This window comes from Trachemys scripta, chromosome 11 (genome assembly GCF_013100865.1).
Source record: "Trachemys scripta elegans isolate TJP31775 chromosome 11, CAS_Tse_1.0, whole genome shotgun sequence".
NCBI lineage: Eukaryota > Metazoa > Chordata > Testudines > Emydidae > Trachemys > Trachemys scripta.
This window is the reverse complement of record NC_048308.1, coordinates 865,083-879,929: the sequence shown is the minus strand read 5'-3', so window position 1 is coordinate 879,929 and position 14,847 is coordinate 865,083. Positions and strand designations below refer to the sequence as shown.

General features: G+C 58.9%; 1 protein-coding gene across 1 annotated transcript in view; it reads left to right on the top strand.

The window, feature by feature from the left end:
* The window catches only part of WNT10A (Wnt family member 10A), a 44,281-nt gene extending 40,784 nt beyond the window's left edge, over positions 1-3,497 (top strand). The window contains exon 4 of the mRNA XM_034785892.1: positions 2,340-3,497. Coding sequence (XP_034641783.1) covers positions 2,340-2,807 — 468 coding nt within the window. The 3' untranslated portion in view covers positions 2,808-3,497. The remainder of the gene's footprint in view (positions 1-2,339) is intronic.
* The last annotated feature ends 11,350 nt before the right edge of the window (positions 3,498-14,847 follow it).

Genomic DNA, 14,847 nt, shown 5'->3' with positions numbered 1-14,847 from the left:
CCTTCACTCGCAGTAACAGATTTAGGCAACAATCAAGAGACTGCAGGGAGCGGCCTTCGTGAGAAGCATTATCGACCGAGAGAGAGATTGCAGTGCCCAGAAACCGGCCAGCTCAGCTGCATGGCTGTAGTGGTGCATGCTGGCTGCGTTAATGGAAGGAGAAGGTGGACAGATCCCGGAAGGGGGCAGGGAAGGGAGAAGGGCCTGCTGATGAGGGCCGCAGAGTTTAGTGCTCACGAACAGCTGCTTTCCGTGCTAGGAGGGCGGCGATGTGGCAGCAGCTGCCTGTTCTAGTCGGCTCGATTTCCAAGCCTGGGCGCTGGGGCCCGCTGCCCAGCAAAAGCAGCGAGCGGCTCTGTCACGCTGGTGTTTTCAGAGATGTTTTAACACGAGCGGACATTTAGCGCACGCAGGACGTGCAGGTTTAGTCCAGCCCCCTTTAGCCACAAGCTGCCCTGCAACAACCGTTCGCTGGGGTTTACGAGCGTGTCCGGTAGAGCTGTGTGCAGCCCATGTGCAATCAAGTAGCAAATGGCCTTTAGGCTCCAGCGTCTGTCTGTGGCGGGTGCTTCTTTCTCCAGCTACTCACCTGCCCTTCCTCACCGGAGCATCCAAGTGTGGCGACGAAAGGAAAGGAGACAGAGCGCCAGGTCTTGGTAGCCGAAAAAGCTGCTTCGGAAAAGCCGCCCGGTCGGGACTTTTTTTTGGGCTATTTATTTTTTTCTTTTTATGTTTACAATACTTGTAACTGGTTGGATTTTTGCGCATAGGAGGAGCATACGATACACATCAACATAGCCTGACAAACCCATATACTGTGCACGTGAAAGTGAGCAACGAGGGTGACGATCAGGTCAGCCAATAAGTTTTTAAACCGTAGGCTCTGGGGTGTAGGCCGCTCTGGCCTTGTAGCTACGGGCGCAGTGTGCCGCGTCCGTGAACTAGCGAATTGGGAGCTGCGTGCCCCGCATCCCCTCCTATATTGTTTTATAAGTGGTGTTTTAACGCGGCACTTTTGCAGGGTCGCATACACAGTGCTACTAAATTGGGTATACACTGGAGAAAACAGTAGAGTAAAATGCTAAGGACTAAAACTAAGACTTTATACTGTAAGAGGGTTTTTATTTACTCGGAAGGTAGCTATGACCAGAGGTAATTTTACTAGGGAGGGGAGACATTTTGGCGTATGGCTTGGGCATATCGTTTTAGCATATTAAGTTGCTGCTGTATGCGATTACTATTATTAGTGAGATTAAAACAACACTTTTTTTTTATTGTTTTACACCCTAAATGTTGCTGCAGGAGTAAGTAATCGATAGCGGCTTGATTAGCTAGAATGGCGTGCTGTAATTTTTGTTGCTCCTCATTGAGGAGCCCAATGGCCTGGGAAGTAGAATTTATGGTTTTTGCCAATAAACATGCCAATTCTGCTATATTATTGCCCTGGGCTATGGCCAACCCGGGAAGGCCTACAAGAGAGGCCGCAAGATCCAAGCACTCACACTCAGTGAGGAGTTTTATCTTCACAGCTCTCCTGGGAGGCAGGGAGGGAGTTTCCTCATTTTACTGCTGGGAAACGGAGGGTCTGCAGGCGGGAGGTGAGATGGCAGCTAGCGGCGATCCAGCTAGATCAGAGCCAGCCTGAGTCAGTGTCGCAGCGACGCCGCGGTAGCTGCACTGCGTAGCCGGGGTCTGGGTGGGTGTCACCGGCTGTGCTGCATCAAAGCGAGCCCGGTGTGTCTACGTGTGAGCAGTCACACCTCAGAGTGCACCGCGCACATCCCCAGACAGCCGTGGTCACTGCGCCACGAATCCAGCCTGGGTCTCTAGCAAGGCCGGCTCCAGCATTTCTGCCGCCCCAAGGGAAAAAAAAAAAAAAAAAGCCGCGATCAGCGGTGGCAGTTCCCTGCCTGGTACTCTGCTCCGAGAGGGAGTGACGGGCCTGCCGCCCCCGAATTGCCACAGGTACCGCCCCTCTCCCTTGGCTGCCCCAAGCACCTGCTTGTTAAGCTGGTGCCTGGAGCCGGCCCTGGTCTCTAGGCCCAGGCCTGTGCTCTCTCGCTAACCGGCACGTTCAGGTACCATCAACCCTCTTCCCTAGAGACCGGGGCGTACGTGGCTGCTGTTACCGATCCATGTTCGAAGTCCCCTTCGTCCTCAACGATGAACACGGCTCGTTAATGAGTCGGCGCAAAGGCGGGTGCTGCTCTGGGGCAGCGAGCTCCCAGCTCGGTGCCAATTGCACCCAGGGGCTGGTTTGCTCTCTGCACCATGTTTCCAGCAGGGGCTGCTGTGCTGGGGTCAGGCTGGGCTTAACGAACCCCCTTGTCCCCCCCCAGGTGGTGCTGGATAACATGCGGAGGAAATGCAAGTGCCACGGCACCTCCGGGAGCTGCCAGCTGAAGACGTGCTGGCAGGTGACCCCTGAGTTCCGCCTGGTGGGCTCGGTGCTCAAGGAGCGCTTCTCCGGGGCCACGCTGATCCGGCCCCACAACCGGAACACGGGGCAGCTGGAGCCAGGCCACGTGCGGCACCGGCGCCGAGCCAGCATCGGCGACCTCATCTACTTCGAGAAATCGCCCGACTTCTGCGAGCGGGAGCCGGCACTGGACTCCATGGGCACCCAGGGCCGGCTGTGCAACAAGAGCAGCCCGGGCATGGACAACTGCGAGAGCCTGTGCTGCGGGCGGGGTCACAACATCCTGCGCCAGACGCGCAGCGAGCGCTGCAACTGCAAGTTCCACTGGTGCTGCTTCGTGGCGTGCGAGGAGTGCCGCCGCACCGAGTGGGTCAGCGTCTGCAAGTGAGGCGGGCCGGAGCGCGACAGCCACGGGACGGACGGTCCAGACGCGTCCCGGGCGCAGCTTCCCTTTGCCCCAGCCAGGCCCTCGGGGCGGAGCAGCTCCCGGGGGGCTGCCCAGCACTGGTTAATTCACCGCACACCTTCCACCCTTTGTCGGCACCCTGGCACCTGGCCCCGCCGGCCGCACCAGCTCCTGCCGTGGGGAGCGTTCAGACGACTGCCCAGGCAAACCCCACGCCCGTTCCCGGATGGGGAGACCTCCTATGCTGGGACCCGGCAGGGCAACTCAGTAGCAGGGCGGGGGTGGGATGGGAAGGATGGGGGAGTGTTTCCGAGCGAGGTACCGTTCCTTCTGTTCAGGAACAGCATCAACCGCAGCCTATGGGCAGCCAAGCATGGACGGGATTTGGGCCGCGAGCAGCTCCGGCGAAAGCTCCGTCCCTGCCCAGCGTGGACACATGCAGAGATCTCCAGGGAGCAGAGGACTAAATCCCCCGGCAGTCTCCCTTCAATGGAAGGGGACAGCTCAGGACTCACCGGACCACACTGAAAAGGGATTTTCATATGAAAAAAACACGTAAACAAGACTGTTGAGGGCACTACCCCAGTGTTTCTAAGAGGAGGGGGGTCCCCAGCGCCCTGGGGCGGTGCCACGCGCGCCCGCGGCTGCTGGGGTCTGGTAAGTTATTTTATTATTGTGAATAAAAGTGGATTGGAGACGGCACCATGAAGCGGTTCTGAGCATGGGCTGGGGAGGGAATCGGGAGAGGGTTTTAATGGAGGGGCAGCCCCTCTGCAGAGTCCCTGTGGGTTTAAAGGGGGCTTATGCAGCTAGCCGCTGCTGTGGGAAGGCAGGAGAGAGCCCCTAGAAACTTGGGGTGCGTCTATGACCACTTTAACCTCCTGCGTCCGTTGCCTCTGCAGTCCCCCTCAACCTCCTGGCCCCAGACATGATCCTCCCCTGGGAGCAGAGGGGTCAGGCCCCCGCAGATCAGTGGGAGCGGGTGGGAAGCTAAGCCCCAGGCTGGCGGGACCCAACACAGCCCCGGAGGCAGCCTCCTCCCCTGCCGCCGGCTGCGCCGTATGTGTTCTGGGGATACAGGGCCTCAGCCCTCCGAGTCCAGTGGGGCACCGGATCCAGCCCAGGAGAGGCCCTGGAGTTGCGGGGGGGGCTGGGATCTTCCACCAGCACAAACGTCACTCGGGAAAGACAGGCAACCCACGGGGCAGTTCTGCATCCCCTGGGACGGGCAGGAGGGAGTCGGGAGCCCTGGAATATCCCAACCCCCTTCAAATGCCCCCGCAGAGCATAAGAGTGGCCTGGCACATCCTGTGCCCACGAGCGCCCGCAGCACCAGCAGTGACTCCAGACCCCGCGGGCAGGATCCCACAGAGCTCAGGGGACCGAGCTGCAGCGGTTTCCGGGGTCTCAGCCGCTGGCAGAGCCCAAGGAGAGTGCCTGTCTCACCGGGGTGCAGCCGCACGCTTGCCCCCAGTGCCCGGCACGCTCATTCCTGCTGCTGGCATCTCCCCGGCCGACCCCGGGCTTACTGAGAATTAGAACACTGAATAGCTACCGAAACGCCAGCTGTCACAGATGGCTCCGAGCAGACAGGCTGCCTGGCTCCTGCGGGTCCTAGCGCCTTCCTCTGGGCCTCATGGGAGACACGAGACCAGGCCGGAAGGAGCGTGCCAGGATTAACATGTGCCGTAGCACCCAGAGGCCTCACTCGAGATCAGGGCTCTGCCATGCCAGGGGTGGTCCCTGCTCTGGGGCATTTAGAGCCAGCAACAACAAACAGGACCGAGTGAGGGGGACAGAAGGATCAGGAAGGCGACTTGTCGCTTACGGAGACTAGCTTACGATCGCGGGTTATTGTACATAAACATCGTCTGTAACGCCCCTGGGTTCCCAAAGCACCGTACCAGCTTGCACGCTGGGCTGTGTAAGAGTGACCACTCCCCCACCACTGAAATGCAGCCACCTCTGGGGGTAACACAGCAGCTGGCTAGGAGCGTGCAGCCGCTCTTCCGCTGTGGTTCAGTTCAGAATAACGGTGGCCATGGGTCCCGCAGGAAAGAAGGAAGCAGAGAGGCAGGATTGGAGGACCTGGCTTGGACTTTGGCCAGGACTACGGGGTTCACGCCCTGACACATATAGGGAGGGGTTTTCACACAAGCCAAGTTTGTTTCACTGCAAAGAGATTTGCTCCCCCTGGGAGCTGTAATTTCTACATCTCAAAGAACCAACAGGGCCACCTCCACCAGGAGCACGGCCCCGGAGTGCTCCATGGGGCACGAAGGGGTGTGTGCCACTCCCCCATCAGATACTGGCCCCCGCCCCCCACTGGTGACTCAGTCCCCTCGTGCCCACAGTCACCTGCACCCTCCAGCTCCACTTCCTCCCCTCGGGGGCTCTCCTCCTAATCCCCCGGGGGTCTCAGCCTCAGAGCTTGAATGGGAACCCCCAACACTGGGAACCCCTCTTCCCGATGTAACGCTGCATGGAAACCCAGCCCCCCCCCATACCTCGACCCCTGGACCACCCTTCAGTGGCAGGGCGGCTCCCTTGTCCAGCTCCCGAAATGATCACCTCCTCCCTCCCCAGCCCCTGTGTCTCCGGGCGGGGAGGTCAGGCTCTGCACATCAATCACACCTCGGCCCTTTGTACTCGGCGTCTGTTTCCAAACTCCGAGGGGCTGCTTTGCCGGCGCGTGTGATCTCGCTGGGCTGCCTCAGACAGTAATTTACTCTCCCCTCCACCGGCTCATTAACGCCCCAGCTTCTAATCCAGCAGCATTTACACGCTACAACAGCTGGATCGCCTGCCGCCCGCGGCTCACCTGGCCTCTGCTTGATGTGGTCTCAGGGGAGGTGCAGCGGGGACGTGGCTGCATCCCCACAGCCCCCACCCCCCAAACAATGCCAGAGAGTCTGGGGCATTTCCGAAGGTGACACCAAGCGAGCAGGCACCTCGCCGCGGCCCGAGGCCCTGTCCCCGTTCAACACAGCCCCAGGGAGCTCTGAGCGCAGGTGACATTTCCCAGCTGCCCCCCGCTTTGAAAAGTTCAGCCGTCACGCGGCTCCATTAGCGACACCCTCGGGCAATCAGAGGCGCACGCTGCTTTCCCCAGGCCCAAGCGTTTCAGTCGATCAGTGACCCTAAAAATCAGAGCCCCCCCCCCCCGCCGGGATGATAAAGCGCCACAGCCACTTCACGGCTTGCTTTGCGTCAAACAGGTCGGCAAATCCACCGTTAAAACGCCCCCTCAAGGCAGCCATTCAATCCCCACTCGCCAGTCAAAGCCCTGTCCTGTGACGGGCCCAGGGCATTCTGCCTCGGTCTTCAGCCGCCACCGGACATCCTGGACTAGAGCCAGCCATCCGCAGCAACGGTCCTGTCCTAGCTTGTTTGTATACACTCCAGACACCAGTCCTGGAGCAGAGGGGGTCACAAACAGCACACAGGCAATCCCCTCTCTCGGGGTTCTTGGCCAAATGCCTACACCTGGTTTCCAGGGAGCAGCAACGCTGCTGCAAGAATTGACTCTAGTTCAAATAAATTCCCCTACCATTTGCCACAGCTCCCACAGAATGAGGGTGCATCACAAAAGGAGCAACAGCTCGGCGTTCATTAAAGACAGGACACTGTCCCCCCACGCTAAGAATCCAATAGCAACGTGTAAGGCATGTAACAGCGCCTCCTGGTGACACCTGTCGGAACAATGTTTCAGGCTAGATTAAATGAAATGTAGCCCTGGGCACTAGGTTAACAGAGAGGAGCAATGAGCCACCAACAAGGAGAGTCCAAGTAGAAACTGCTACCAGGCCCCAGTGAGATTTGAACCCACAACCCCTGCTGACTACACTAACCCCCTGAGCCGCTCTGATTTGTGAGCCCAGCGCTTTCACTGCCTGGATCTCTGGCCCCATTGTTAATGCTCCATTTCTACAAGGGAGCAGCAGCTCTGCCCATGTGCAGAGATATCCTGAGCATATGGAGGAGAAATGGGACAGGAGAGGGGCTAGCGGAAGCATGGGGCATTTAGTGCACACTGCCCAGTGTCCAGGAGTCCCCGGGCGATGCTCTGGAACTGCTCCCCACAAAGCCAGGCAGGACTCTGGGGAGCCTCCTCTCCCTCGGAGCAGACTGTCTCCAGGGCAAGAAGCTCACACGGCTTCACCTGGGTCTCTCCTGGGAGCATTCAGCATATGCCCCTCCGTGCGCTTCCCACAGCGAGTCCGCCCCGGCGGGGTCCTGGGGCAGCCAGAGGGTCCTGCACCCCCACTTCGCAGTCAGACGTGACTCTCAGCCAGCCAGTAACACAGAGGTTTATTAGATGACAGGAACACGGTCTAAAACAGAGCTTGTAGGTACCGAGAACAGGACCCCTCAGCCGGGTCCATTCTGGGGCCCAGCGAGCCAGACACCTCCGTCTGCCCTCACTTCCCGTCTCCAGCCAGCCCCAAACTGAAAGCCCCTCCAGCCCCTCCTCCTCTGGCCTTTGTCTCTTTCCCGGGCCAGGAGGTCACCTGATCTCTTTGTCCACCTTTAGCCATCTCCTTGCAGGGGGGAAGGGCCCCGGCCATTTGTTGCCAGGAGACAGAGTGTCGGTGATTTATGCACACTGGAGACTTAAGAAAGGCATAGGGGAAACTGAGGCACCCACACACTATTCAGAGGAAACATTAAGAACAGTCCCACTTCGTCACACCCAGCCAACCTGTGTAGGTGCAACCCGCTGGGAATTATGAGTCATAGGACCCTCATTTGCCCAACATTTCGCCACCAGGCCAACATTTCACCAGTGTCACAATGTCACACACACACAGCACCACCCAGTGGGCACGTACCCAGTCTTTCTCCTTGGGCTGAAAGATTTTGCATAGGGCAGGAGATTAAAAGATCCCAGGCTCTTCCCCAGAGACAAGCAAAAGGTTTGAGCCATCAACTGACACCAGTCGATGAAGCTGGTTTTGCCCGGAGACGGTTGATCTCCTTCTCACCAGCACAGCACAAAGCGTTTGTGCGCCAGAAGCAAGCGGGACGTTCCCCAGCAAATCCAGAGAAGTGAACCAGCGACAGGAAAATGGCAGAAGAAAAACTGCCCAGAACAGGAGCTAGTTCTTAACTGATAAAATGAGATGAGGTTTTACCTCCATTTAAGTGCACCAATTTCAATGGGGGCTCTAGAACCCCTCTACTTTATTGGGGTGTAACGTTTCCCCTGGAAGAGAGGGGGTGCCTCCCAATTCTCAAGATTTTATCACAAATCTGCTGCTATTTAGTGCGTTCCATAAAGCCCCAGCTCCCAGAGTCATGGGATGCCATGAGACTCTCAGCTAGCATGTTTTAAGAAGAAATGTCTAGCCCCCCCGGGTAGCAGAGAAAAGCTTGAAAGTCAGGAGCCTTGTGCTGCCTGAAGGCTCAGACACCGGAAGGGAAACACAGAGAACCCAGCATTTTATTATTGTTTGTTTTTTTTTTTTTTTAAATCTCATGATTTTTAAGCCAATCCATAATTTTCAGGGCCTGACAATCACACCTCCCCCCAATCCCTAGCCACCAGGAGATCAGAAGGGAACGGGAGCGAAGGGGGAGCTGGCGAGCACTGAGTAACTCCTTTGGTATTTATTCCTTCCTCCAAACACTCGGCTGAGGCCGATTCCGCCTGGGGGTTCGCAGCGCACCGGGAACACCCAGCTCCCTCCCAATTCCATTCTCTCGTGGCGTGAAGCAGAGCGAGACGTCCCCACAAGGGAACGGCTCCCAGCTGCTGGGATCTGGAGAGGGATTTACATGGCGGTACAGACCTGGTCCCTAATGGGGAGACAACCCATGGCATTTGGTGCTTTGCATCCACTGATCACACAGGGGGCTTATGAAGTTTCTCCTGCAAATTACTTGCCTGAGGTCACACAGCCCGTCAGCAGCGGGGCTGGGAGAAGAACCCAGGAGTCCTGTGCCACACTGTCCCTCCCCCTCCCCCCCGCTCTGTCATGGTGACACCCGAGGACACAGGCCCACCAGCAGCCCCGAGAAAGGAGCCGTCTCCTACGCCAGCGAGAAGGCTGCAGCCAACGCTCGGGGCCTGGTCAATGACTCCATGTCCTGCTTTTACTGGTGTAGGCCGGGTCTGCAAGGACGAGGGCGGGAGGTGTTTTTAAAACCAGCATCTTGCCCAGATTCCCACCGCTCCGCCAGCCAACCGCCCTCCCGGCTGACGGGCCACGTTCCTAGCAGGGTGATGGGGCAGGCCATCCTCGCACAGCTCAGTACGTGGCCCGGAGCTGTTGGTTTCCTGGCCGGATGGAGGACGGGCGGGGTGGAGACCCAGCTGCTGAGTTACTGGGCACAGGCCTCGGAGGCAGAAGTGGGGCTGAGCCGAGTTTTATGGATGTGGGGCTGGGGCTAAGAGATGGGGGAAGGCAGGAGACCCCCTCTGAGGCAGAGGAGACGGGAGGGACTATGGGAGGCCATGGAAGGGGGGCACGGAGCAGGCAGCAGGAGGGGGCACTGAGCAAAGGAGGCAGTGTAGGGAAGGGTAAAACCTCTCTAGAGAGTTGGAGAACTGGGGCACACGGCTTCAGCCCCTGGTGCCCGGCTCCTGGCCCCCACCCCATCCCGGGACCCTGGCTGGAAAGGTAGCTAGCTATCCAAGGCCTCTCACCACTAGGCCTTTCTTTCACTGGGCTCACCACATGCCCACTCCCGGAGCTACCCATGCTGCAGGGCCCTGGATTGCCTCAGACCCCCAAACACGAGATCCACCGAGCTACTCCCAAGACTGGGCCCTCCCGAGATGCCAGAGCCCCCTCCCACCGGTGAGTGAGCCAGGCCCAGCAGAGACCCTCCCCTCCCACCCCACCATTGTTCCGCCTCTGGGGAGTCCCCCGGGACCTACCCTGCTAATTGGGGACCTGCGTCTCTCCCAGAGCCCCGTCTCCTCACCCACAGCATCCGCCGGGCACAGAGCAAGGGTCTGGCTGAGACTGTCCTGTCCCCGTCCCTCAGACGTTGCCCCGCTGTCCAGGTGCCCATCGGGCCGCAGCAGAGCCATTCCTGTGCCCGGGAGGACGCCCAGGCTGTCAGCACTGTGGGGAGGATTATAATGAATGAGACACCAAGGCCCTGGGGTGACTGGAGTGTTACAAATCATGCCAGAGCCCTAGACAAAAATGCAGCGCCTCGGATCCGCCCTTCGCCATGTGGCTTCCAGGACCGAGCACGTGCTGGCATCGCCCTGCTGAGGCCCACACAGTTGCACCAGAGAGGAGCATGTGCCCCACTGCTCGGGCACGGCTTGGTCTTCACCCAAGCAGGGCTCGGCAGGCGGTGGGGAATCAGCCAGGCCACAGCGCCAGGGCACTAGGGGACCATCTGGTGGGAAGCAGCACCCAGACCACGCGGCTGGAATCCGCCCCTTTCTGCCCACACGCCCAGGCGTGCACTCAGCCTAGGGGGGCTCACCAGTGGGAGGGGGCTCTGGCATTTTGCGAGGGCCCGGGGCCCTCGGGGTGACGCTGCTCATCCTCGTCCCGGGGCATCGCTTCTGCTCCCCGCGCAGCCGGCCGGGAGGTTGGGAAGGGGAGAATTTTACTCCGCTCATGGCGAGGGGGAGACGCTGGCTCAGGGGGGCTCCGCTGGTCGAGGGCCAGTCCCCGTGTCTCCCCCCGCTCACCTCCCAGGCCTGGGCTCATCCTGAACCACACAGCCACAGTGACAGGAGAGAGCACAACTGTAGGGACAGAGGTCCCCTGGAAGGGTGTCCCCCCACCAGAGCAGGCAGGGGTGGAGAGGGGCTGCTGGGGGGGGGGGGGGCCCTCAGGAAGCAGCAGGCACCATTAGAGGCAAGCACCCCAGCAGCACAGGCCGGGGGGCTGACGGCACAGAGGCAGTGGCCCAGGGAAGCCCAGGTCGGGCAGGGACAGTGAGGAAACCGAGCCCCCCACCGCCAAGCGAGCGGGAAGGCAGGAGAGGAGAGGGGGCCGGGGCCGGCGGAGGGGCAGCCATGGAAGGGAGAGCCAGGCAGGAGACAGATGAAAGGGGCCGGGAGCGAGCTCTCCTGGAGTGGATCAGTGGGCTGGGGCGGCGCCCGGAGCCCTGTAATCTAGGGGGAGCTGCCTGCTCTCATGTGGTTGCCTGCAGCTGCATGCGGTGGGCCTCAGCCCCACGGCTCCACGTGCAGGGACTTTCCAGCGGGGGGAAAAGGAATGACATAATGACAGCCTGGGAGGCTGAGCGCACGGCCAGCTCCCTGCCAGCAGGAGCGTGCGGAGGGGCTGCCCGGGGACGGTGCGGCCCTGCCGTGGCAAGAGGCTGTTAAAGGAAGCCTGGCCAGGGTGAGGGCTCATCACCCACACGGCCCCCTGACTGGCCAGCAGGCAGGCAGGGAGGGGCCTGGCCCATGCCTTCAAGCCAGCGAGAGCCTGGGCTGAGGGCGGCCAGGGCTAAATTACCCTGCGAGCCCACAAGCGAGAGCAGGGTCAGGTGGCTCAGAGCCCGCGGGAGCTTTGATCAAGAACAGCCACGCGCTTTGGCACGATCAACCAGCCCGGCTCAAGAGGAAGCCAAGATGGTAATAGGAGAGACGGCTGCGGGTTGGGAGTGAGGGGCACCGGCAGAGCTGGAGCGGGGGGGCGGAGCCCAGGGCCGGGCTAGCACGGGGCTGCGAGTCGGGAGTGAGGGGCACCGGCAGAGCTGGGGACAGGGGGAGCCCAGGGCTGGGCTAGCAGGGGCTGCGGGTCGGGAGTGAGGGGCACCGGCAGAGCTGGTGGGGGGGGCAGAGCCCAGGGCTGAGCTGGCCGGGGCTGCAGGATTGAGCATGGGACCTGCGTCTGGCTTACATTTGCTGTCGGGCTGCCCTGCTGTCTGCATGGTCTGTCTCCTGTCAGTTTCTAATTCACCGTATAACTAAAATGTTTCCCCCCCTTAACATGGAGCGTTTGCTGCTGGGAGGGTCCGGATTCACAGCCCTCTGCACCAAGAAGACAAATGCTTCCAGCAAAGACACCAAGCACGTCCCCAATCACCGTGACTAGACTGAACATTGTGTCGAGACCCAGGGTGACTTGTGCATGTCTTAACATCTCCCCACCAAGGCACCTGCGTGTACCATCCTGGTGCTCGCTGGTGGGTCGCCACGTCAGCGCCCGGCAGGCGTTCGGCGTGCGTTAGCACACCAGTGCTCATAGGAGACACGCGCTTGCATTTTGGGCGCAGCTCTTGATACAGCAGCCAAAAAGGCACAGGCAGCCTGAACCCCATCACGGGAAATTAGAGACTGTCCGGAGGCCAGGAAACCAGCCGAAGAGCTCTGCAACTTCCTTTCTAAGCTGGGTCCCTTGGTCACGTAACCCACAAGGAACAAAACTCAGAGTCACAAAGAGCAAATCAGGCCGTTACGCTGGCTGGAGCGTCTCACGCCCGTGAATGCCGGCCTCAGGGCAGACTGGCAGAGCCAGGGCAGACACCCCAAGCTGGTGATGTGTTCTGGAATTAGATCGCACCAAGCCAGTAACAAATGTGAACCCCTGGATCACTATATCTGTCTTACCCTGCAGTCACAGACAGCCCCCTTAGACTCGCCAGCCATCCTGCCCCCCAGACAAACTGGACTTTGTGATAATGGTCACTGACACACAAAAATCACACCACTTACTCCCAGTCCCAAGAGACCAGTCACTTTACCAATTAATCTGGGGTCTCTGGGTCTTACGCAAACACTCCGCTGGTAGACAATTCTAGAGTACACTGACTGACGGTTTATTAGCTACGGAGAGGAACTGAGAGTTACCGAGAGGTTAAAGCAGGTAAAAAATCTGCACAGGTGAGTCACACTTCGTAACTCCAAATGGTGGCAGTAATATAATAAACTGCCAGTTTCCCAGAAGTCTTCAGGGTACCCAGATTGTCTCTGGTACCCGTCCCTGTCAGAGTCCAAACAGTCCAGAGATGAAGGATCTTTCTTTGAATCCAGACTGAGAGCTTCTTCTCACAGAAAACAAGAACATAAGAACAGCCACACTGGGTCAGACCAAAGGTCCATCCAGCCCAGTATCCTGTCTCCTGACAGTGGCCAATGCCAGGTGCCCCAGAGGGAGTGAACAGAACAGGGAATCCTCAAGTGATCCATCCCCTGTCACTCATTCCCAGCTTCTGGCCAACAGCATCTCTACCCACGTGGGCTTTTCCTCTGATGACGGTGAGTGAGGAACGTACTTCGAGTCTCTGACCTCTGGTCGTCGCACACAATGGACGTTTGCTTTGAATTAGCACTGTTCCCATAAAGTCCTTCATTAGCATTCCACAAGGCTTCCTTGGTGTCCGATGAGTTATTTAGCCACAGGGGTGTGACGAAGTGGGACTGTTCTTAATGTTTTCCTCAGTTTCCCCTATGCAGTTCTTAAGTATCTAGGTGGTGGGATGAGGGTGTATGGTTGCTGCAGAGCAAAGGGCCAGGGTACATAAATGCCCGACCCTCTGTCTCCTGGCAACTGATGGCCTGGGCCCCTCCTCTGCAAAGGTGCCAACTGAAGATGTTGGAGACAAAGGGATCAGGTGACCTCCTGACCTGGGAAAGAGACAAAGCCCAGAGAAGGAGGGGCTGGACGGGGGTTGGAGTTTGGAGCTGGCTGGGGACTGGAAGGGAGGGCAGATGGGGGTCTGCCTCGCTGGGCCCCAGAATGGACCCAGCGGAGGGGTCCTGTTCGCTGGACCTACAAGCTTTGTTTTAGACCGTATTCCTGTCATCTAATAAACCTCTGTTTTACTGGCTGGCTGAGAGTCACGTCTGACTGCGAAGTGGGGGTGCAGAACCCTTTGGCTTCCCCAGGACCCCGCCGGGGCGGACTCGCTGTGGGAAGTGCACGGAGGGGCATATGCTGAATGCTCCCAGGAGAGACCCAGGAAGGTGAAGCCGTGTGAGCGTCTTGCCCTGAAGACAGTCTGCTCCGAGGGAGAGGAGGCTCCCCAAAGTCCTGACTGGCTTTGTGGGGAGCAGTTCCAGAGCATCGCCCGGGGACTCCGTGACAAGGGGTATTTGCAATGTAAATATTTGCTACCACATAATAACAGGACACAGCTCAAAAGAAAACAATGCATGTAATGTCCCGTCAGTTTTCTGAAGTCTGAACCCCAGATGCACTGGTCCACCCCACCTTCAACAATCACTTGGATCTAGACTCGTACACAAGTGAATTGGCCTGAACACATGCTGGCATGACCTGAGCGTCACTCAGGAAACCAGGGAGAGGCAGATATTTGGGTCAAGATTTTCAAGACAGTAGCGACTCAGGGAACTTTGACGATCAGTGCCCAGCGTGGGACATCAGAAAGGGCCCTGATTTCCGTATGCATGTATCTAAGCGTGCGCACTCAGCCCTTTCTAAAAGTCAGGTTCCTTTAAGGCCCCTTGGGTTGGGCCTCTCCCCAAGTCACCATTCACTGACAATCAGCCACTAGATGCAGCCCTGCTTGGTCAGCACAAGCTCAGGGCCGGCTCTACGGTCCCTAGCGTGGTGCTGGCCCTGGTGGAAGCCACGTCTCTCTCCTAGAAAGCTCCACCAGGCCCGGGGATGACACGGAACCAGCTGACGTGTCCATGGCTACATCCTGAGCAACTCCTGAAAGGTGACCCTTGTGTCTCCAGCCCCACGTCTCTCTCTTGCCTCCTTTCTAGGACGGGCCCAGCTTGGCCAGCCAGGACAAGCCCAAACTCTCAGCACTTTGCTGTGACCTGTTCCGCTGAGCTGGGAGCAAGCCCCTAGGGGCCCAGTCTTACTTTGAGATTTGCTTCTAGCAGATTGGTCAGAGGGAAATTCATGCCACCTGGCCAAACCTTTCCCAGAGCCCGGGGAGTACTGCCGGGGCCCCAGAGAGGCCAGCTGGGCCACGGGCCAGGCATTGCACCCACGGTCTGCACAGGGGGAGAGAGAGAACCTGCCTTTTCGCTCTTCTCCTCTCTCCCCCCCACCTCAGCTTTTGGGAGGAAACAGGATCGAACATTCACAGCACATCCCGAGAGCGGCAGGACCCCCCCCAG